Source organism: Branchiostoma floridae, chromosome 7, assembly GCF_000003815.2.
Source record: "Branchiostoma floridae strain S238N-H82 chromosome 7, Bfl_VNyyK, whole genome shotgun sequence".
NCBI classification, from domain to species: Eukaryota; Metazoa; Chordata; class Leptocardii; order Amphioxiformes; family Branchiostomatidae; genus Branchiostoma; species Branchiostoma floridae.
Genome location: NC_049985.1, coordinates 22,499,150 through 22,521,886, shown reverse-complemented (window position 1 = coordinate 22,521,886; position 22,737 = coordinate 22,499,150). Strand labels below are relative to the sequence as shown.

General features: G+C 40.3%; 1 protein-coding gene across 2 annotated transcripts in view; it reads right to left on the bottom strand.

Annotated features, from left to right (window-relative positions):
• The window catches only part of LOC118419644 (glutamate receptor 2-like), a 65,612-nt gene that overhangs the window by 8,707 nt on the left and 34,168 nt on the right, over positions 1 to 22,737 (bottom strand). For both annotated transcript variants that reach the window (XM_035826137.1, XM_035826136.1), the window contains exons 5-11: positions 17,041 to 17,222; positions 13,321 to 13,374; positions 12,609 to 12,770; positions 2,473 to 2,631; positions 1,692 to 1,802; positions 821 to 925; positions 158 to 394 (exon numbers count right to left, since the gene is read on the bottom strand). In XM_035826137.1, the coding sequence (XP_035682030.1) occupies positions 158 to 394; positions 821 to 925; positions 1,692 to 1,802; positions 2,473 to 2,631; positions 12,609 to 12,770; positions 13,321 to 13,374; positions 17,041 to 17,222 (1,010 nt within the window). The remainder of the gene's footprint in view (positions 1 to 157; positions 395 to 820; positions 926 to 1,691; positions 1,803 to 2,472; positions 2,632 to 12,608; positions 12,771 to 13,320; positions 13,375 to 17,040; positions 17,223 to 22,737) is intronic.

Sequence of the window (22,737 nt, the reverse complement as noted above, 5' to 3'; positions counted from 1 at the left end):
AAATTAAGTCATTACTTGTTTATATAGTACTGGTACACATTCATAGATCCCGTAAATATGTATAACCCTATCGTGCACGGCCGGTTTGAAAATATATACAGATATTGTTGGTATCGTTGGGTTTTTTTCAAGCCTCTTTCGAATTTGGTGTCCTTACCCCGTATATCAGCTCCCCAACCATGCCGTTCCACGTTCCGTTCTCGTTTGCTCCATACTTGCCGTCCGCCACCTCACGTATGGTAAAGTTGAAGCCCACAAGTTCCGCCACCTTCTTCAGCATATCCACACAGTACCCCTCGTATTTACAGTTGTTATCCCTCTCAGGGAACTTGTCGGGAAAACATTTTTCCTTTTCTAAGTCTTCAGCAGTCTTAAGCATCAGAAACGGGGACTCCTGCGAAACATTCAAGTCAATTGTAAGGTTTCACAAAAGGGAGTACAATATCTTTTTAGGCAGTAGGTGCAATGAGTTCTTAATCCACTGCCTGGGGCAACATGGCCCCCGACCCTCTTGATGAGGAAGGGACTAGGTGAGGTGAGGTGAGGTGAGGTGAGGTGAGGTGAGGTGAGGTACACGGTATTGAAAGGCGAAGCCCAACCCTCTTCTTTTACCGCCTTTACTTTCCAACCCAACATACGTACCCACCCACCTACCAACCTAGCTGCTTACCTTCCTATACGTATCACGTTTGGTTATTAGATGAATGATAAGAATACATGTGACTATATTTCATTTACATATTTGTGACAAGCTACATGCGTCCCTGACCTGGCCATTTTGACACCATTTGATAAACTAATACAGACTGATTCTACTTACCATTATTGACGTGACCCTAACCAGTCCTTCGCTTCGGTTCACCTTAACTGGAGGACGGTCTTTGTAGCTTAAGCCACTCGGCCACCTATGCAGCCACTCGGCAACCTGTAGAGTTAACCAAAATTTGATAAACTTAATTACAATGGAAGCTCATCTGTGTTGGTAGTAATCATAGTACAATAATTAACTTTCTTCCAAAACAAAAGTATGTAAGGATGAAATTTTAAACGACCACTGTGGCCATGTTCAGGATCAATGCTAATGACGGAGAAATTCAGAACGTAAACGCGCGAGAGTTTGAGACACGCGATCTTATCAACACGTGATCTTGCGGATACGTGACGTCAGCAATTGGTCAAACGTGCCAAGAAGTTTATATTGCCCACCGTCTCTGTTCAGTGATGGCTGGAGTGCCCTAAACTTAGATTATAATTGTCACTCAATAACTTTCACTCAATATCGCGGTGGAATATATCAGCTATCAGAGATGATACTCCAAAGATATTGCGCTTCGTTGTTGCTTTTAGCTCAACCCATAGCATTTACAATACCACATGCAATAACATCATGATAAAAGTAACATAGTCTTGCTTTTCATTGAGACAAAAATTTATACTTTCTTTAAACTAAGACAATTTTTCCGGCTGGAAACAACCATAACCATAAACCAGTGAAGTTGCTCCCTGCAGTCCTCTACCAGGATTTTGACACATTAATTGACCCTCCAGACCACTTCAAAACTATGTGGACTTCACCCAGCAAAATCGTTTCTTCATGTAGACTGTATACATTAACTCCTAAGAATCGTATGCGTAAGTTTAACCTTCATATACGTTTCCGATACCACTATTACTGTACCTATATGACATACCTTAGTAAGAGAAGCCTTCGGTCTCTGCAGTTCCATCACTTGAATGGCGTACTTGACACGCCGACCAAAGTCATCAAACTGTATGTTCCCCGTCAAGCCACTTACGTTTACCTGTGGTTATCACGACACAATTACGTTTTAACAAGACAGGAAAACAACAAGGTTGCCACAGCCTTCCCAGCTAGAACTACAACACCTTACAAGACCGTGTGTGACCTGTGACCTTTAGGTCACGTGACGACCATATTCTTAGAGGATGAAAAATGGCGTTTGAAAGTTAACTCCCCAAGACACTTTAATAGTCATCTGTATCAGTCTTAAATCTCCATACTTAATGTTTTCATATACATTTTTGTAAACATTATATTCTAACTCTAAGACTTTTTAAACAGCATGTCAACAAATATATATAGAGATAGAAATGCCTCTAAGTACCACAATTATCAACCAAGAAATGAGGTGTTCAAGTATTTTTTTCCTAAGAACTATCGAAGAGTACAACTCGTTGCCGCAAAGCACTATAATACGAGCATTGTCATTAGACAACACTTTTAACAGCTTCAAACTGACAAACAACGCTTCCAGCTAGATGTTCAAAGGAACAGCATATCGTCCAAGTGTGTCGCCGAGTTGAGCAATTCAACATGTTGTGTTGCATGAGGATCTAAAGTCTATGGTAAGGTAACGTAAAGAGAGTTATTCCAGCAATACAAATCTCATGGATATGTCATTTACAAACAAGGCAACAAGGTCTGTGTAGCGGTGGATGTAAAAATCTTACCTTTGATATAAATTTCCTGATCTGTTCACCATAGTTTGACGCTCTGAGACTGTCGCACGTAGGTGAAGATTTCAGACTTAGGTCCTTTCCGGAATCCTTCATCTTCCAGAAGGCGTTGGAAATAACACGAACTACGTCGAAGGCCAAAGCTGCTTTGTACTGTAAAGCGACATAGAGATATGCATTTATTTGAAATGAGCCACACCCAAGTTAACAATACACAAAGCGTATCTCCCTCTTTATTATGAAAATGATTATTACATCAAACTATCAAATCCATACGTATCAAAGCATTGCAATTGCGATTTTCTTCATTTTCAATTCTAGCGAGAGATGTTAGCGCTTTTGGCCCAGAACCAATTGTGTTGGGTTCGCAACCATTGTGATGCTACAGATGTCGTGCTCTTAGGAAAGGCACATTACATGCTTTCCTGTTATTTTTATTTTTATTGTTATTGGGTGGGCCAACTACTACGAGCTCGAAATGTGGCTCTCCCCAGACACGGGACCTCCATTTAACGCCCTATCCGAGGGACGGCCCTAACCTAAATGTAGGTACTAATTTTCACCTGAGTGAAGTGAGGAAAACCGTGTAAAATGCATCAGTGACACACCAGCGGTTTCGAACCCGTTACCTCTGGGGTCTGGGTCAAACACTTTACCGATTACGCCACACGATGAACACTCACTCCACTCGTGCAACAATCGGTATCTAAATTCGGTTGGTGTCGCAAAAGGTAGTCAAAGAAAATGGTTGGTGTCCAACTTACAATACCATGTCCTACAGTGGATATCAACCCACCATCATTTCGGCTTTAAAAAAGGCCATGGGATTGCCTTTAGCGTTCTTTACTGGGTTAGACATTTTCTTTCAACTAAGAAAACGAAACTCCTACAGAGTCACTGCTTTTCGACACACTTTATCAAATTTACCAGTAGCACCTCCTACTGAATGTATTTCACAAAAAAGGGTGACATTACTAGGAACAAATAGATAGTGGGCATGCCATAACCTAACTTGAAATCAATTTCGACATGTTAGACCGGTTTTCCACATAAATGTACTTAGTATTGATTTATTCTGCCAAATAAAGCTAGCGACACGCTTTAGATGATTGATGGATGTCACTCGGACTGTCAGAAGTAGTCTCCGAATCTCATCCAGTTGTAAAGACAAGCTTGGTAAAAATTTTGTTCACCTGAACTTTTGTTATAAAAACCTTTATTATAAATGAATGAATGAATGAATGAACTTTATTGCACGACATTTGTACATGGTACAATTGTAAGGCAACAGTGATAAGTCAATTAATACAATGATATTCGTCTAAGGTCTATAACTACATACATGTATAGTACAGGAATATGAACATAAATGGCGTATTGACATAGTGTAATATGCAAGTTAAACAAGTCGACCTGTTACTGTACAATAGATTCTCTCTTTTTTAGAGCATTACATATGTATTGGCCTAAATACGAAGATATGTTGTCTGGACATGACATAAGTAGATTGAAAGTACATTTGTTTGCCTTTGGTAAAGGTGTGCTAGATTTACATGTGATTGTATCCATTAATTTTTGTCTATCTACGCTATATGTAGGGCATGTCATTAGAAAATGGTACTCATCTTCAATACCATCTTTACATGAAGGACATTGCCTCTGGTTGGCTGGTATATTACGGTACCGACCTTTTTCTATTTCCAAGCAGTGTGAACTGATTCTTAATTTGGTTATGTTGACAGCAAAAGCTTTATTACGAACTGACGAGAGGTAATTTTCAAGTATAAAGTGACTTTTGATTTGGGAATAGGTTTTTAGTTTGTTGCAACTGTTTATTTCTCGTCGCCAGCCAGAGAGAAATGTGTCTTTTAAACGTTCTTTAAATATGTTACCAAAGTGTTTGGCATCAACCGCAGGGCTTAGCCAAACACTTTGGAAACCATGCCTGCACAAAATATCTTGAACATGGACAGTCCATTCTAGTTCATGTTCAACTGCTGTGTCATATGCCTTCTTTACAATTCTATCATTGGGTAGGGTACCTAATCTAAGCCAGTATTTAATAAGTTGTGTTTGCATGTCAACGTATAATGGAAACATTCCTAATTCGCCTCTGATGGCAGCGTTACAGAGCCTCTTGGGACACAGAGAAGCATTTTGCAATAGTTAAGAAGAACATATTCCAAGTCAGGTATCTCATAGTACGTTGTAGGCTGTTCTAATAAAATATTTTGATTAGCTAGGGTTTTTGAATTATATAAGACATTCAACTTATCTTTGTACTTCTTAAAACGCACTAGAACAGGGCGACATGCTACTGTATCAGATTTCTTCCCAGTACGGGCAACCTTAAGAACTAGATCATGTACATTAGATCCCAAAATCGGAGACAACATGTTGCAGACTTTCTCCCTAATGTTTTCATTTGGAAACTCTACTATACCATTTATAATAAAGTCTCTGCATCGAATATTGGTCCCTATTACCTCACTACAATAAAGTAAAATAGGCTTGACTAGGCTGTTAAACAAATCTAGGGAGAGGGAGATAGACGGATTGTAATTAGATGCCAATAGAGATTTAAGTTTAAACGATGCGCGAAGGGCTTTTAATCTGATTTGTTTCGTAGCACGATTGAGAGATCCCGATGGGGCTATGTCTATTCCAAGATATGTATAAGAGTCTGTGATGTTTATGGTCTGTCCCTGTATTTGGAAAGGGGAGCGCTGATTTTTGTATGCTCGTCCATTTTTAGAGAAAACCACGACTTTGGTTTTATCCCTGTTGATGGATAGTTTCCATAGGGAGCAGTACTTATCTAGTCCTTTGAGACACTCCTTTAGTCCTGCTTCTGATCTGGACAGGAGCACAAGATCGTCTGCCCAGAGCAGGCTGCTTATGGGGGTATCTTTTAGAAATACGGGATCGGATGATGGTGATGTTAATAAAGTTGGGAGATCATTTACAAAAAGATTAAAAAGAAGCGGACTTAGGTTACAACCTTGGCGTACTCCACGTGCTGATTTAAAGTAATTTGACAAACCTTTTGATGTTTTTACACAGAATTCTACATTGGAATCGTGGATTTTATCATACTAAAGAACTTTCCACCAATGCCAGAAGATAAAAGTTTGTAAAATAACCCATTTCTCCAGACTGAATCAAAAGCCTTCCTGAAATCCACAAAACAGGCATATAATTTTCCTCCAGGTACAGATATCTGTTGATCTATTAGAGTTTTTAGAACAAATATGTTATCACTTGTCCTGAAGTCTTTTCGGAAGCCGGACTGAAAAGGAGATAATATGTTTTCGTTTTCAAGAAAGTGCTGCAATCGTCTGTTTAGTATAAATGTGAATAGTTTTCCAACGCAGTTGGAAATAGCTATCCCTCTGTAATTTGACGGGTTTGAAGTGACGCCGCTTTTAAATATTGGGACTAAAATGCTTTTACTCCATACTTGTGGGAAATTGCCGGACTGAAGGATGATATTGAATAGTTTTTTTAGCGGTGGGACAAGTTTTGTGTCTCCATATTTCAGCATCTCATTGAGAATCGAATCAATACCACATGCTTTGTTGTTTTTCAGATAAAATGTTGTTGTTTTTCAGTATAAATGTAAGTAGAAGTAGCATCATTTACGGTTACCCCCAAGCAAAAGAAAGATTGCAGTTAGTTATTCATAAGCGTGGCTACAACACTTAGAAAAAAAAAACTGGAAGTGTTTTTCAAGTGAAATATCTCACCTCTCAACATCCATACACAATCACGGGAAAATTGCCATCATGGGGGATTCGTCCCATTAGTTGTTTATTGCAGTATACATGACCCTTATGCGGGGCTCTAGCCAAGAAATACATCAGTAAGAACAATGATGAATAGATGCATTTGCCCTATTACCGGGTTCGCCCCCAGTAACCGCTTTTGTTGTCCCGCGGGAGCTTTATAATCGACAGAGAAACATTTGATGGCCTGTGACCCTTCTTTTCGGGTTCATTGAAGGTTGAAGAAACTTTTGATGTGCTAGGTATACTATGCAAAGCAATCCCGAAAAAAATCAGTCAGAATTGTTTCTAAACTATTTTTGTATGTTCTGGGTTTACGTGTAAGCTGCGAAAGATGAGTGATGAATGTCACCTCCGTATCGTATCCTGTTGAAGGAACTATTTTTCTTGAAATATTGTTTACCCGATCCGAATAAGTAGGGGTGATAACTAGTACCTTTACAGAAAATTCAGGTACAAGTACGGTCCAAAACTGATGACCTCGGACCCAAACCCTGCTTGGAAACGCCCAAGAAGGCAATGGGAAGACCAGATCCTCAACACACTGAAAGAGCTTGTAAAAGGGGGTACGCCCAGAGAGTACGCCCAGGACAGATCAACCTGGCGTGAACTTTCCATGTCTGTAGCCGCCTCGCATCAGACTATGATGCTTGTGAATGATTGATTGATTGATACAGTACAGGTTCAGAGGATCAGGTCAGGTCCGGACCTGAACCTGCATGGACCTAATTATCAGTGAAATCTTGTGAATGGGCGACAGTCAAGACAATTTTCCTATTGCCGGGCGGGTTCGCCCCCCAGTAGGCGCTTTTGTCGTCCCGTGGGAGCTCTATAATCGACAGAGAAACATTTGATGGCCTATGACCCTTCTTTGGATAGCTGCCCCTACGGCCGGTGAGGCTATGGGTCCTGTAAGGTGAGGTGAGCTGAGGTGAGGTGAGGTGAGGTGAGAATCCTTCTTTTCGAGTTCATCGAAGGTTGCAGAAGGTTGCAAAGTGCTGGGCTTACTATGCAGTGTAATCACGCTAAAATCAATCATAATTGTTTTTAAACGATGACTAACTGGGTTTAGTTGACCTTCACTTAAAAAAACAGACCCCAACTTGACTAGCTGAAGACAACATTATTTTGTTACAATAGTGTCCATCATTTTCCCACTGTCACAGTTTGTTTCTAACATGTATCTGCATCTAGCCATTGGGCATTTGTTAGAAAAATAAACGTTCTATGTTTATCAAAGCAGTCTTGATAGTTTTAAGTATCACGACTGCTTTGATAAACATTGAATGATGAAGAGACTGTTAAACTTAAGTCACTGCATGAACGTCTCATCACCACAACTCCACAGCTTAGTTTACCTTCATCCACAACGGTCAAACAAAGGCAAGAACCTGCCTGAAAGTTGTGAATAGTTCAATCAGGATCCAAAAGTGCTGTAAGGTACGTGGTTAATCATGTGTGACCGCCAAACGTTGTCTTATTAATTGGACTGCGCGTGTCGAAGTACATTCAATTATGGAATGTCACGACATGCTGTTCATCTGCAGACTGAGCAAATCCCCCGCTAGGTTGGATTGACACTGTTGTGTCGCACGGGACTTCACAGGAGGCATATTGCATTCAGTTCCACGCTGTTCTTGTACAGGTGTTAGATGAGCCTAAAGGAATAAGGTTTTCTCTCACTTATTGAAAATATAGTGGAAGACGGTTCAGCAAATGGCACTGACGAAGCGCGACAGATATGTAGGGTAAGAGAGACAGTTCCATTCTGTTCATGGACAGGTGCTAAATGAGCCTATAGGGATAAAGTTTTCTCTCACTTATTGAAAACATTGTAAAAGGTGGTACGGCATTTTGCTTGCGAATCACACTGACAAAGCAGGGACAATTTATGAAATGCAGATTTATTCTGCTCATGTAAAGGCGTTAGATGAGCCTAAAGGAATAAGTTTTCTCTCTCTTAATCTTATTGAAAATATTTTTAAAGACGGTACAGCACTTTGCTTGCAAATGGCACTGACAAAGTGCGACAAATATGCAGGGGTAAGAGATACAATTCATTATATTCATTTATTAGTACAGTTTCTTGGGATTCTTTCTTCCTGTTTATTTTCAGGCTATATGTACTGCAGTAACAACGTTCTTTCACTTACTCATAAGGTTCTTCCACTCACTTCAGCCGACGGTACAAATGTTTCAGATATAGTTTATAATATCTACTACCTTTTGTCAGCGACTGGGACGAATTTTTCAGCTCGTACCTTCTTGGGAATGAATACAAATACAGCTAACCACTAAAAAGCTAATGATTTGTACATTCAATCGTTGATGAAGAATCTGTGAAATGCTGTTGTGCTAGCATTTTTGTTCTCAAGTGACACCTTAACCTACAGTATTTGATGGAACATTACACACAGGTATTGTATTTTAGGATGAGTTTCAGAGCAAATGACAAGATGACACACAAAGGAGGTATTTGCAAGCGCATTTGATGGCCATGATTCGCCGGGAAAGTGGGTCATATGGATTTTCTGTTGCATCACCGATAAAACTCTTTTCGGAAAGCTTAAGATGCTATCTGTGTGACAGAGGAAGATGGAAAGCGGATAATAGGACGGCCTATATAGGATAAGTTTACAACTGGTGCACAGTGAGAGGACACCTATTTCATTTGCATATTAATTGGTAGCAGCCTCACAGTTGAGATCCTGGTTCCAATTAGTTGGTAAATTGGAGACCCTGGTTCGAATTCGAGGAAGGGTTTCCTTTTTCGTCTTTCGGAAGGGAAAATGGAAGTCGAGTATTCAAGAAAGGGCCTTTCTTGTACGTTATAAGAGCCTTATTACTCAGATGGATACCTACGGGCTGTAATATATCTATCATTTCCAGAAAGAAAGAAATACGGAACATTCCCATCCGTTGAAATTCATCAACTGCGCAGTAAAATACCTCGCTTTGGCCACAATTTTAGACAAAGAACCAACCGGCAAAATGTAATTGCCAGTGATCTTCCACTAGGTGATTGATACAACATGGCAGAATTACACACCAAAAGTGAGCTGATGGCCCATGTGCCATCGCCAAACTTTTCCATCTTCGGTTTTGACAGACTTTAGACACACCCAATACTTAGTACTCCCGCAAAAGAGTAATAGAGATAGCCATGCCAAGATGGGGTTTATATTGGCAAAAAGATACGTATTCCCGGAGCGGACATCAATTTGCATGTTTGACAACTGGACTGGTAACTCAATTAAAATCAGATATAGGGGAATTGTGCTTTCAATGTATATTTGATGCTGCAATCAATTATTTCGAGAAAAAAGTCGAAAAATTTCTGGTTTTGCTTTTGTAAATAGGACGCTATGGTATTAGCTTCTGACTTCCTATATGAGAATGTTCTGAATAGTTTTGTAAATTTTCAACAGTGTAATATTCGTAGTGTTAATACTTGATTCGTCTCAAACTGCGAATGTTTCATTACGTACACATAATAATAATTGGTTTATTCAGAAACGCATACACTATGTACAAAGCCTCGCAGGCGAACTCAGTTGACTGAATTATGTTTGTGCAAACAAAATTACATAATCACATTTACAATTTGCAGAAAAAAATTATGGTTTGAAAGCCGTAGGTGATTACATGATTAGTCTAAAACTCAACATATATACAAAATAGAATTACCAGATTAAACGACACACAATAAAGAAGTGTAGTTTTTCGACTGTCCAAGTGGTATAAGTACTTAGCCCATAACGTATGTGTTGTTTAGAAGGTGTACCATGTACGGAATCGGGCTTCTTTTGTATCTGTTAGTTCTTAGTTCTTGCACAGATATGGTCTAGCAGGTGTGAAGCCCTGGTCCGCCTCCGCTCACCTCGCAGCGTTGAGGTGGGAGCCAGTCTCTGAACTTTTCAGACGACAACAGATGTTTTAATAGAGAATTTGAGGCACAACTCGCGACAAAGGCCGCCGAGGGTTGAGAGTTTAAGTGTCTGACAAGCCTTAGTGTAGGATGTGTAGTCGCCACCAAGGATCGTACGGCAGGCCCGTTTCTGGATGGATACAATCCTCGCATATTGTACAAACGTGTTATGAATAATAATCATGAAAATAAAATGCCTTACGGAAAATAATGCAGAATCTAACTTGTCTTGACTGCACGCTTCATTAACACACCCCATACGGGTCAGTAAGAAAGGGGCATCAAAAAGGACTTGGAATAATGTTGATCGTGAGACATTTGTCTTTCTGACAGAGAATCCATACGAAGATGGCGTATATTGATATCTAACGATTTCTATTGGACAGATGACGTCTATAGATTCGAAGACGGTCCCTTAGCTTTAAGTAGCATTAGTCAAGTGAGGCTTCAGATGTCCAACCTGTCAAAGAATATCAACATCCTTTTGCATAAAAACCAAGTGTTTTATTGGCCAACCTTCCTCAGGGCAATTCTGACATGTTTACATTGCACTGCAGCATAGGTGTCGCTGCTTACAGATGCGGTCCCAAACCTTACGTATCTACATATATACTTACTTACTTACTTATACTTACATAATATACGCTGATAGTTAATATGGTGTTAAGTTCATACAGGAAGCAAATAGAAATACTCCTTCGATGATGATTTGGTAGATGTCCGTATACACAATCTGGTGTGGAATGATTACGATTTTTATTAATAAATAAAGTTTTTATTGCAAATTCTTGTCTGTGGGCTAACTACAGGTAATATGAGAGATTCAGACACTGTGTGAAAACAATATAACAAGTGTCTAAACTGGTCTAAAGCTAGTAAAATCTAACTCTAGAACCTGGGTTATTGGGTTTGACTCCTTTTTGCGAAGACAATGGAAGACGAAAGATCCCACATTTTCTATTATGTGTGGGTTTTGTGATGTTAGGAGAGTTGTTTTCTTTTTGGCAATGAATGTAAAGAAGTTTGGGTGGAATTTGGTGGCTTCTTCAAACAGATCTTTTATTTCGTGATCGTAGAAAGAGCAGTTTGGTATAAAATTAACAACCAGTCCAGACAACCGTAAGTTTGCAAAACAATAAAAACTAAACAGGATAACAGGCTCCTTTGACACACGTGGTCAGGTCCCACAGCACTCATGTACATTAGCTCTCATCCTACCCGATACGGCAACATTTTAAAGGATCAGGTTGCAGTCACTTTGATGGCAGTATTTTTTCTTTATTTTATATCCTTGGAGAGTTACGCCTTCTTTTGGAGACTTTTACTGCCCCAAATACGTCATGAGATGTTTGTGTAACTTTCCGAACTGACATGCTATGCTGGGTTTCATTTGCTGTTGCCGAAGGCAATACACTGGATGGTTCTTATTCTACAATGAGATATCTTCGTCATTATTGATGTTTTATGCTTTAGAACTGATATTTTTTATGCTCTTGGGAAATACTATTGCTTTATGGATATAAAGGCCTCGGGGGAAACTTTTTAATGTCTTGTTGTTGTTATCTGATTCATTCGCAACTTATGTGATATGCTTTAGTAAGGAGGAGGTGATAGGCAGTGCTAGAGTCATGAAAAGTAACTTTCAGCGTATGTGCACATGTTGTGATAGTAGGGTGTTTCAGCCAGGCAGTAGGGGAAATGGGTTCACATCTTCGAGCAAACCCCATTGACGTTGTGTCCTTGAAAAAGGTACTTCCTACTACTTTCCTTACTCCTTTCTTGAGTACCTAGCTTCGGTTTGGGCCGTCCCTCGGATAGTACGTTAAATTGAGGTCCCGTGTTTGAAGGTCACACCTAGACAACATAATATAAGATCCTACCGCACAAAATTTAAAAGGATTGGACTTGACATACTTTCTGATGTGAGGTCAATTTCATAAAATATACCTGTCCGACTATGCAGCTTACTCTCTTGAGTACAAATCTGGTGTGTACACCATGAGGCACCTTCCTACGCACGGTCCCCAACGGCGAGCTAACTGCCTATTGGGGCCCTGCTGTCTGGTGGCCCACCAGCAGTTACTGTTAGCGTCGCCACAAACAAGCTGTCAGCCAATCAGAGAATAGCCCTTTCTTGGGCTTTTTGCTTACGAAAGCAATCTCGCAAAGGCCGCTGGGAAGGTACCAGCCAATCGTGTTACGTCTTACATAGCTCCATCCTTTTACGCCCGATCCCCAACGGCTGACTGCCTATATAAGTGTAAGCTCATTAATATTTATAAGCAGGGCGGTCAGATCTGAGTGCACCAAACAGCAGAGGTGACCACAAGGAGTTTCGACACGACTGTGGTCCCTCTGCGTAGGAGAATGACCATGAGGCGGTCTACCGGGTATGCAAAACAAACGAACAAACTTACCCCCATCATGTCCTTGCCTGCCCCCGGGTACGTGTCGGGATCCAGCCCCTTCCAGCTCGCCAGAACGTCCATTGCAGTGCCGTTGGTCGGGTCGATGAGCTGGAAACTGGTGATGTTTGCCTTTCCGTAGGACAGAACTTCTCGGTCCATGATGGAAAAGTCCTTTGACAATACATGACATACAGGTTGGTGATGAGCTATTGATGAACCATCCTGTCGTTGATGTGGCATAACTGGTGGAGCGTAATGGGCTCTTAATCAAGATCTCCCGAGTTCGATACCAACCACGTTATTTAAAATGAAGAAATATCGAACAGCATTCAAAGTGTTTTCTAAGTGTATTTTAACTACTAGTATTCTTACCGCAGTATGACCGCACTCTACAGCATTCCAACATTATTCAAAACATTCATATCTCATTTGAGAACGGAAACGGCACGCTAGCCACTTCGAATATCTGGAATGCAGTGAGAATTTCTAGAATACACTACGAATTCCCAGGAATAGAACAGAATTTTCCTTCTGACGGCAATTCGGCTCATTCCTTCTCGTGTGAATGGGATATAAGGTCCTTTTGGAATTCCCATTATATTTGGTTCTGAAATGATTGTCTAAGATCATCGTATGCTGTTAACATTGGCACTGTCACAGCCTGTTTGAAAATTACACGACATTTTGAAATTGTACGATACAGCCATGTTTGAAGACATACCGGGTTCATGATGACGTAATGCCATGGTGATGTCAACATCTGCAGCAATGTGATCTGAAAATGTACACAAATTATGATTATTAGAAACACGGTGTACTATCCCAAATGTGCTCTATCCTAAAAGCGCTTTTAGGATAGAAGCACTTCTGAGATAAGCCTGCATCCTAAATGTGCTTCTATTCTAAAAGCGCTCTAAACCAGAGCGCATTCAGGATATCCCAGACGCACTTCTTTGTCGCCGTCAATCATGGTGATTGACAGGACCGCAAGCGGCTATTATTTACGCCCAGGTTTCCATATTTGGTTCGACCTCACGATCGAGATATTCTTACACACAATATTTTTGTGTGACATGTTTCACAAGTTAGATTTCATGGAGCAAAATGCTCATTCATCTGGAAAGAGTGCCCTTGTGTTCAGAGCATTTTCAGAGTACAGTAGTGTTAAACTTTGACGCAGGAGGAGCTGCGTGTATGCTGAAAGTATGCTGTACAATTTTTTTTGTCTTGTTGACAAATGTTCAACTATCTGGTTGAACCGAAACATACTGTTTTGAAGGTTTATTAAAATTTTGAAATGATATTGGCCCAGTCATTTATCTAAGACATCTTCTTTCTGAAATAAAAGCATGGAGGAACTGGATGAGATTATATATATATATGCAACAATCATTTTAGTTAGTGATAAATTTCTCAAAGTCCTGTCAAACTGCATATTTGTAACTTTTATTTCTCTTTCATGGATAAATCTATTTATTAGGCAAAGAAAAGATGACAAATATTATAATAAAAGTTATCTTTATTGTAAGTTAATGCACAGAGGTAATTGCTCACTGCTGGACGATATGTATACGGTGAATACAGATAATGGGAAATTTATTAAACTTAATTCCATGCAGATTAAACACTATTTTGTCCTTTTGATTGCAACTATAGGATTTTTATCCATATCACTGTGCAAGGAAAACACAGAAAGCACTTCTCAATATAGTGCATCCCAAGATGTACTACAAAATATACCATAGAAAGAACTACAAAATGTACCATAAAACATGACAGTCAATGAAAACGCCCAGCTGCACATTGATCAAGTCCCCAATCCATTCAGTTCTCAGGTTGTATTTTATCGCAAAAGCGCTTCTTGGATAGAAGCAGATGTTCGTCTAACAAGAATAGTAGATTGTTGTCTATCTTATAAAAGCGCTTCTGGGATAGAATGTGCTTCTATCCTAAAAGCGCTTCTGGGATATCCAGAACACGTCGCAAGCGAAGGAGTGCATTCTGGATATCCTAGAAACGCTTCTGGGATAGAAGCACATTTGGGATAGGTTTACATCCAAAATGTGCGTCTATCCTATAAGCGCTTCCAGGATATCCAGAACACGTCGCAAGCGAAGGAGCGCATTCTAGATATCCTGAATGCGCTCCTGTCGAAGGAGGTCGACATCTGTCTTCTCCTGTGAAGGGTGACTTTGTTAATGGTTTGGTGAATTTCAGCTTCTTGTTTGTTTCGAACTATCGAACCGGAGATAGCGATACTACCTCGGTGTGGGGGGTCCATGGTGACACGTCGCGAGAAAATGGCAGCGGTGACTTCCGGTGATTGTTTACACCGAAGTTTCCATATTTAGTTTGACCTCGCGACACCTGCCGTAATCTACGTGATCAAAATCCGCAGATTATAAAGCAACCGCTGAACCTAGATTTTACGTGATTATGTGAGGGTTCGATCGGCCCACGTAGTCCCCCAAAATGATTTGGTTTGTGCAAGCTACGTGGAAGTGACCGCGTGGGGACAACAAAGATGGCGGCCTTTTGACTACGAAAAATCACATGCAAGATAGTCTCCACCTCATGAGAAACTAAGCTCCTCCCACAAGTGCACGTTCTGGATAAACACGTCGGCTTATCCTGAATGCGCTCCGACAGAAGCGCATTCAGGATATCCAGAATGCGCTCCTCGCTTGCGACGTGTTCTGGATATCCTAGAAGCGCTTTTAGGATAGAAGCACATTTTGGATGCCGGTCTATCCTAAAAGCGCTTCTATCCTAAAAGCGCTTTCAGGATAGACGACATTCTAGGATGCAACAGACGGCAACCGTGATCATATTTGCGACGCATATCTCTCACATTTGGCGTAACAGAAAGTGCGGGTCAGTTTGTTATACTTCCAGTAAGTTTAGCTTGGTAAACCAGCAATGCGATGTTAAATTTGATGTGTGCCAGTTTTCTGAACCATCAGATCACAAATGGAAACACCTACATAGTGACTCACAGTTGGCTAATCTCCATTATCATACATAACACAAAGCAGACATTTTCGTCCTCAGATCAACGGTTTTCCCTACGGAATCAACCTTAACAAAATATTCAGGAAGCAGAAACTTTTAGAGCGATCTATTACAAGATAAGGAAGTTTGTATCATATGTGATGATTTCTGAAAGAAGCCTTATTATACGAACAAGCCCCCCACTGCCTTCTCCATCTACAACACCCTGGTGCCACGTAATAAATCATTCTGAATTGGTAAAGAAGCTATTTGAAAGTTTTCTCACCACAAAACTATCATCGTCTTGTGTAAATGTCTGAAACAGCAATGCCAAAACCATAATCTATTTTGGTTCAGTTTGCTTTGTAGATAACATGAGAAAATATACTACTAATAGGTCTCATTCGTGGTGGGATAGGTGTTATATGAAGTCATTTCTTCCAGGCCGTAAATGTTAAGGACGTGTGTGATATTATAGAAATGTCATATGACAATAGCTTTGACATTTCGAGAATGCCATACGCTGTAACATACGGAGCACGTAAATGTCGTTCCGTGTCCCAATGCCGTCATCATCATCACCATTACGGGCTTCAAGCAATGTTTGTCACTGGGTATCTTTCATGTTTTGTTTTTTTTAATATTTTTTCCGTACTAGTTACTGCACAAATTCTAATCTTTACGAATACATTAAAGCACGTGTAATGATGCGTTTGTCATCAGAGTGTTCCTTTTAGTTTGCTTTAAGAATGCCTTACGAGTACCTAAATATCAATTTTCATATAGTAACCTTTTATTACCTTTGCCAGAATGGCAAGGTTATGCTTTAGGCTTGTATGTCTGTCTCACTGTCACCAGCATAACTCGATAAGACTTGGATGGATCCTGATGATATTTGGTAGGTGGGTAGGGGTTGGGAAACAAAGGTCAAGTTCGATGATGGCCCCCTAGCGGCTTCCCAAGGTACCGCAGCGGAACTTGCATTTTTGATAACTCGTGTTCTGGACATGCTGTGGTCGTGATTATATTATTGGGTGGTAGATAGCCATTGGAGTAGAGAGTAAGTGCTGTGGGTTTGCGCCGGGCCCCCTAGTTCTTTGATAAGTTGGATATTGCTTGACCGAATCATATGTATTTCCAACAGCATATGTTGGCCGGATGCTGTTGAATTCTTATTCACTAATGTTTGATTGTTCTTGGCGGTTTTTAGGAACTCTCTTGGAAATTAGTTACCCTGTTAACTGAAGATGCCACTTCAATATTCATAGATGGAAACATGAATTAATGACCACAAATGTTGATTAAAAATTCATAATAGACCTTGAAGAGTTAAGTATGTGACCATTATCTATAGCAAACATGGTGAATGTGAACACTGTTTAACGGACGTTTGTGACTCGGTGTACATGCCGCAACAAAACAACATTATTTACAATAAAGATACATTTACCATTCTTAGAACGGCCTCCGTAGTTTTTCTGTCGAGGTCTATGATTATATTCCTTTCTCCTGTAGAGTTGTTCATGTCATTCAGCGTGGAGACCGTGTTGTTTATACCTCCCAGCTTCCTCGCTTTGATCTTTATCTTCTTACCCTTCGCCTTTTTTATCATCTGCTGCAGGGAAGCCAGTCCTGTTAGATAAGAAGAAAAGGCAAAGTCAAAGTCTACAGAATTTTCATCTAATACTAATTACTTTTTAAAGGTAAACACGCGCACTATCAATTTTTTTTTATGACTATGAGTCCATCTTGCTCACGGAGTGAACTAATTCTCGCGAGAGTTACGAGAACTAGGTCGAGACTTGTCGGATCTTGAGTGCATTTCTGCCGTAAATGGCAAAATATTGGGAAATAGACGCTAGAATAGATGATAAAATGACCGTTTAAAAATGCTGATTCTGTCGTAAAATTATTTTTTGCTCATTCATCATTATCATGATTTACGTGCTCAGTCATGATGTTTAACCTTCCTGACCAGTTAGATTTCATAGTGGCCAAACGTTTTCCATTCATTCATATAACCGAAGCAATATTGCCTTATTAGATTTGTATCTACGAAATACAACGGTTGCATCGAGTAGTGCTATCTAATACACATAATTCGAATATTCATATACAACTTAGTCTTAATGATGCATTTATACTGGGAATTCCTATTCATAGTGGAGTTATGGAATTAAATCTCATATTTTTAGCTATCTATGTGACAGCTTTGTAATAACTACTTCCTGTGTTTAAGTGTCAGTGCAACGTTTCGATTAAAGCAATCAAAGTGAGCCTTTCCGCAATGAATAAGGTATTTTATCATCCTATCACAAGCATTTAGTAGGCAGAGTATTTATACATAGACAAAAGAAAATAATCCGTTCGATCACTTAGGTCAAAATGAGTACCTAGCTTCGGTTAGGGCCGTCTCTCGAATATGACGTTAAATGGAGGTCCCGTGTTAAAGAATTCACTGCACTTATAGAAAAGAGTAGAAACTCGTTGTCATCAAGTACTAAAGACACACCCTCACTGGGTATCTTTAAACAACACACTCGCAAACGTTAGGTGTCATAGGTCGTTCAGTGTGATATAACCAGCTGCTGTCGCGCCACGTGCTTGAGAACCTGGTGCGTTACGCCGAAGGGCGGTTATACCGGCAATACAGATACAGATACGTAAGCTAATATATATAGAGAGATACAGATACAGAAACTTGTGTGTTACATTGAAGGGTACTTATACTGTCTATATAGATACAGATACAATAGCTGGTGTCGTCCAATTAGATACAGAAACAGATGCTGAGCAGTAATATTTATTTTTGAATGGGTAAAGTAGAAAGTGAGAAACTCGTGTTCGTGCATACAAATCACAACATCCTTGGCCCTCAAGCAACTAAAGTGATAGTTACGAATAGTTACAGACAGTAACAACGATTATCAATACACCAGTGTCTGTCTTGTCGTTTTACGTGAAACTTAGCTTCGAATTTATTATCTATTTTTCACGCTTTAGCAGAAAATTCTGCAACAGTGCATTCGTACCTTGACAAATCCTCACATCAGTAACACTTAGCGATAGTCCATATCATTTCAGCAACATGTAATAACGGTTTGTTCAAAAGTATGGCACAACAAATTACCAAGGATCTCAATCACATTGCCAATATCAACATCAAGAGAGTATTAGAGGAACGAATTTCAATTAATATTTGACGCAATGCGTCTATGATTCACCCGTTAATGTTTAACTTCCGCTCACAAAAGGCGCATTTCTTAAGGATGATTAAGTTTCCCCTCATTCATCACTATCATGGTCGAAGACAATGAGAAGGAATGACGTCACTGCCAGCAACTTTCATAAGGCGTCACGGCACGGTTACTGTAAATGTAGAAATATTTGCAGTGGTTTTATGTTCGCGATTTTTGCGTTGCCAACATTTTCTATGCCAGTAAGAGCCTACAGTGCATGGTGCTACCGCGAACTTAAAACCACCGCGAAAGTCATTTCCCGCTACCGCGAAATCAAATCCCGCGAACTTAAATGTATTTACAATACTTCGAATTTCTTCGCATAGCTTCTCACGTCTTCTGCTCTGCGGAGCGACTCAAAGTTAATCAAATTTGGGCGCTGAGCTCACAGGCAATCAAAGCCCGTGAATGATCTACTGCGGGGTGCACAGTGAGTTTAATGGGGAAATGTAATTATAATGATGCCCGCCATGGTTGATGGAATATTCGTCGTCGTCTCTCCTCCAGAAAATACGCAGATGGCAGGACGAAAATCCAAGACGAAGCAGAATGTTTATAGACTTCAACCAATATTCAGAATAAGTATAAAATTTTATCTGAGTTCTTAGAATACGAAAAGATAAAATAGAGTTAAACTGACTGGAATTTAACATTAACTCCATCAGCCTTCTTCAACTGTCTGACCCGATCGGGAGACGATATCGACTTCTGACGACACTTGACCCATTTTTTGACGTAACACAAATGGTGCAGATAGTCACGTGTCACTGAGTCAAACAGTTGAAGAAGCCTGAGAGCGATTCGGTCAAAAATTCCGATGATTCCCATCTTTGAGTTGTTGAAAGTTTTATATTTTGATCACAATATTCAATATTCGATTAAATGCGAGCATTGTTGAAGTTGCTAAGAGCGACAGCTGTCTCAATACAGACAGCATAGTCTCTGTAAGATGCCACATTGCACCTGAGTGCGTTCACCTTTCTACTAAAAAGCTATATGCGCTCTTATTCATAACATGGCAGACTGCGATGTCATTCAACTTTATTGCCAATACAGGGTGATGCGTTAGGCACAGATGTACTTACACATGCATACGCCAGACTCAAAGGTAGCTATAGGTGGTAACTCATAGAGAAGCATAACTTGTGCTACAAAGACGGTCTAAAACACTGCGAATGGGTTGACCGGTAAGGGTTACGGTCTTTATGCATGTAGAGCACCTATAGCACTGTAAGGGGTAAGTATATCACCATGTATAAAAGCCTGTGAAAGTTCACTGAGATGCGAACGTTCACAGGCGGCCGGATGGATTACCATAGTGGCCTCGTGTATGTGTAGATCTTTTGGTAACACTACGCGATGTCATTCAACTTTATTGCCAATATAGGGATATGCTTTTGGCACAGATGTACTTAGTACATATACATGCACCAGACTCAAAGGTCTGTGGTAACTCGTAGAGGAGCTTTACTTGTGTTACAAAACCGGTCTAAAACACTGCGAATGGGTTGACCGGTAAGGGTTACGGTCTTTATGAAGGTAGAGCAACCTATAACACTGTAAGTGGTAGATATATATTACCATATAAAAAGCCTTTAAAACCTTTCTACAATCCGGCGTTCACATGTACAGGCGCCACAGGATTGCTACAGTGACCTCGTGTATGCATATATCTTCTGGTAACATTGGCACCCAGTAACTTTATTATTCTGTTGGCATCAGAAGACAATGGTAGGCAGACAGTAACTTGCCGTCTGATTGGCCTGCACGTGACTTTTTAAGGTGAAGGAGGGATGTGCACGTCATTCTCCACCCTCTCGTCTACTGGCGCACTAAGACTCACAGGAACAGAATTGCATACCGCGTGTAAGACGGCCCAGCAGATGCAGGTTTGTTATTTGGAGTTTACGTCTCCTGGGAGGACTTCCGACCAAGGATACATGTACAAGGGGTTCCTTCTACCCCTGACTCGTGTATAGCGGGTGCGCCATGCCCATAAAACCTAACTTTAGGTCCTAAACACCTGTGTACCTGTACCTGTACCTAAACAAATTAAATCACTGTTGAACACTACTTTTTGAGACTAAAGAAAAGTAAATTTCAAACCAAGGATGACAACTTGTGCAGTTGAAAATTAAGAAAACTTTGTTTTGAGGTTCAAATATTTAGATCCTCATACAAATATGACAATTTCTCACTAAAAAAGAAAGTTGGCTACATTTATGACTTACAGATAGTTGATCAAACTTGCAGGTAAATGTCTGGACCCGTACCTAAACCCGTGTACCTGTACATGTACCTGAACCTAAAATTTCTTTGGTAGAGGTACACAGCTCTACCTAACTTTATTATTAAAAGTCCTCAAACGAGAATGTCCCTTGCCATCCCCGGAGATACGGACAACGTTATTTCATCTGCACAAGGCCAGCTGCTACATCTTATTCTAGGTCAAAGACACCCTGTCCGTGAGTGTGGACACCCGTTGTATACCAATGGGTTGGATCGATTTCCGATGTTGCAGGCTATTCCACCATGTTACAAGACTTGTACATTTGCTATGTGGAAAAGTGTGGAGTAAGTGTAGGGTGTTTGGCACCGAATCCAGAGGTTCGAATTTGGTCATGTTACCGATCCCTTGGGGAGGAACTTCTACAAAACTATCCTCATCCCAACCAAGTATAAAACTTGGTATCTGCTTGCAGGGAAATCACTATAGTCAGACCTTCCGTGGGATAGGAAAGTATATTAAAATACACCAAAATAAGGCTTCAAAAAGGTACAAACCCCAATTTCAATCATAAACATTCTACTTCAACAGAAAGACACAAGGGTACAAACATTTAAAGATAACATGGTGTCAAGCAGCTCAAACTCCGAGGAAAGCCAGCTCTATGGAAGAAACCTCACCTTTGACCCCAAAATTCCTCCTGATTCAACCCGAAGCACCAAGTACACCTCAAATCCTTCCACAAGTCCAAATAAATGATGAATTGTATTTGAACAAAATGGGAAAGCTTAGACCCAACCGTTGCTTCTGACTAAAGAAAATCCACAGTTCGAGCCAAAATGTTCAGGTGAAAGGAGGATTTCAAGGATTTTAGTTGGCATTTTGAATTCCCAATGTGTACCCTCTACTGCGCAACGCAACTGGGGTGTGTGCCCTTAAGCCATATGGGGTGTATGCGGAAAAAACGGATGTGTGTACTAACCTTCCATTTCATTCTGGGTATATCATACAAAATGTAAAAGCCAGCCACTGTTTAAAGGACCCTTTCACATTTAATGCCTAGGCGTACGTTTCAGTCCATATGAGCTACATATTGGCATATTTTGGTGTTGGTAATGTTTGCGGGGAAGAACTTTTTTTTTTCCTTTTTTTTTTTAAATTTGGTCCAACGTGGTGTATACATATAGCCAGGTTATCAAAATTACTTCTTCGGCAACAGAACCCATACCCACAAAGTTCACACGTGTCGATTAGCAGAATCTTTCATTAAAACCTAACCATCGCTAAACATTCCTTATCTTTTACCCACATGGAAAGTAATTCACTGGTAGCCCCATTCTGTCTCGTAACTTTATCGCACTGTGCAGTGCAGTAGTATCAATAATGTGGTGTCATTCCCTGCAGGGCATCGGAAGTGGGTCACAACTAAAAGATAGTCGTAAAGTTTCTCAAGCTAAATGACTTGGCGGGAAACTTAACGACCTCTCCGAACTCAGCTATCTCCAATAAGGAGGCCAGTGACTGTCTTGAGAACAAACTTCAATCAAGGAGTTGAAGAAAATTGACCTCAAGCGACAATGGAATAAGGCAACTAGAGAGATAATATTACTGTCCAGTGTTTTGTTTGATTTGTATGACCAGTAAAGCGCATTAACCCTATTCAGACCGGGGGGGGGGGGCT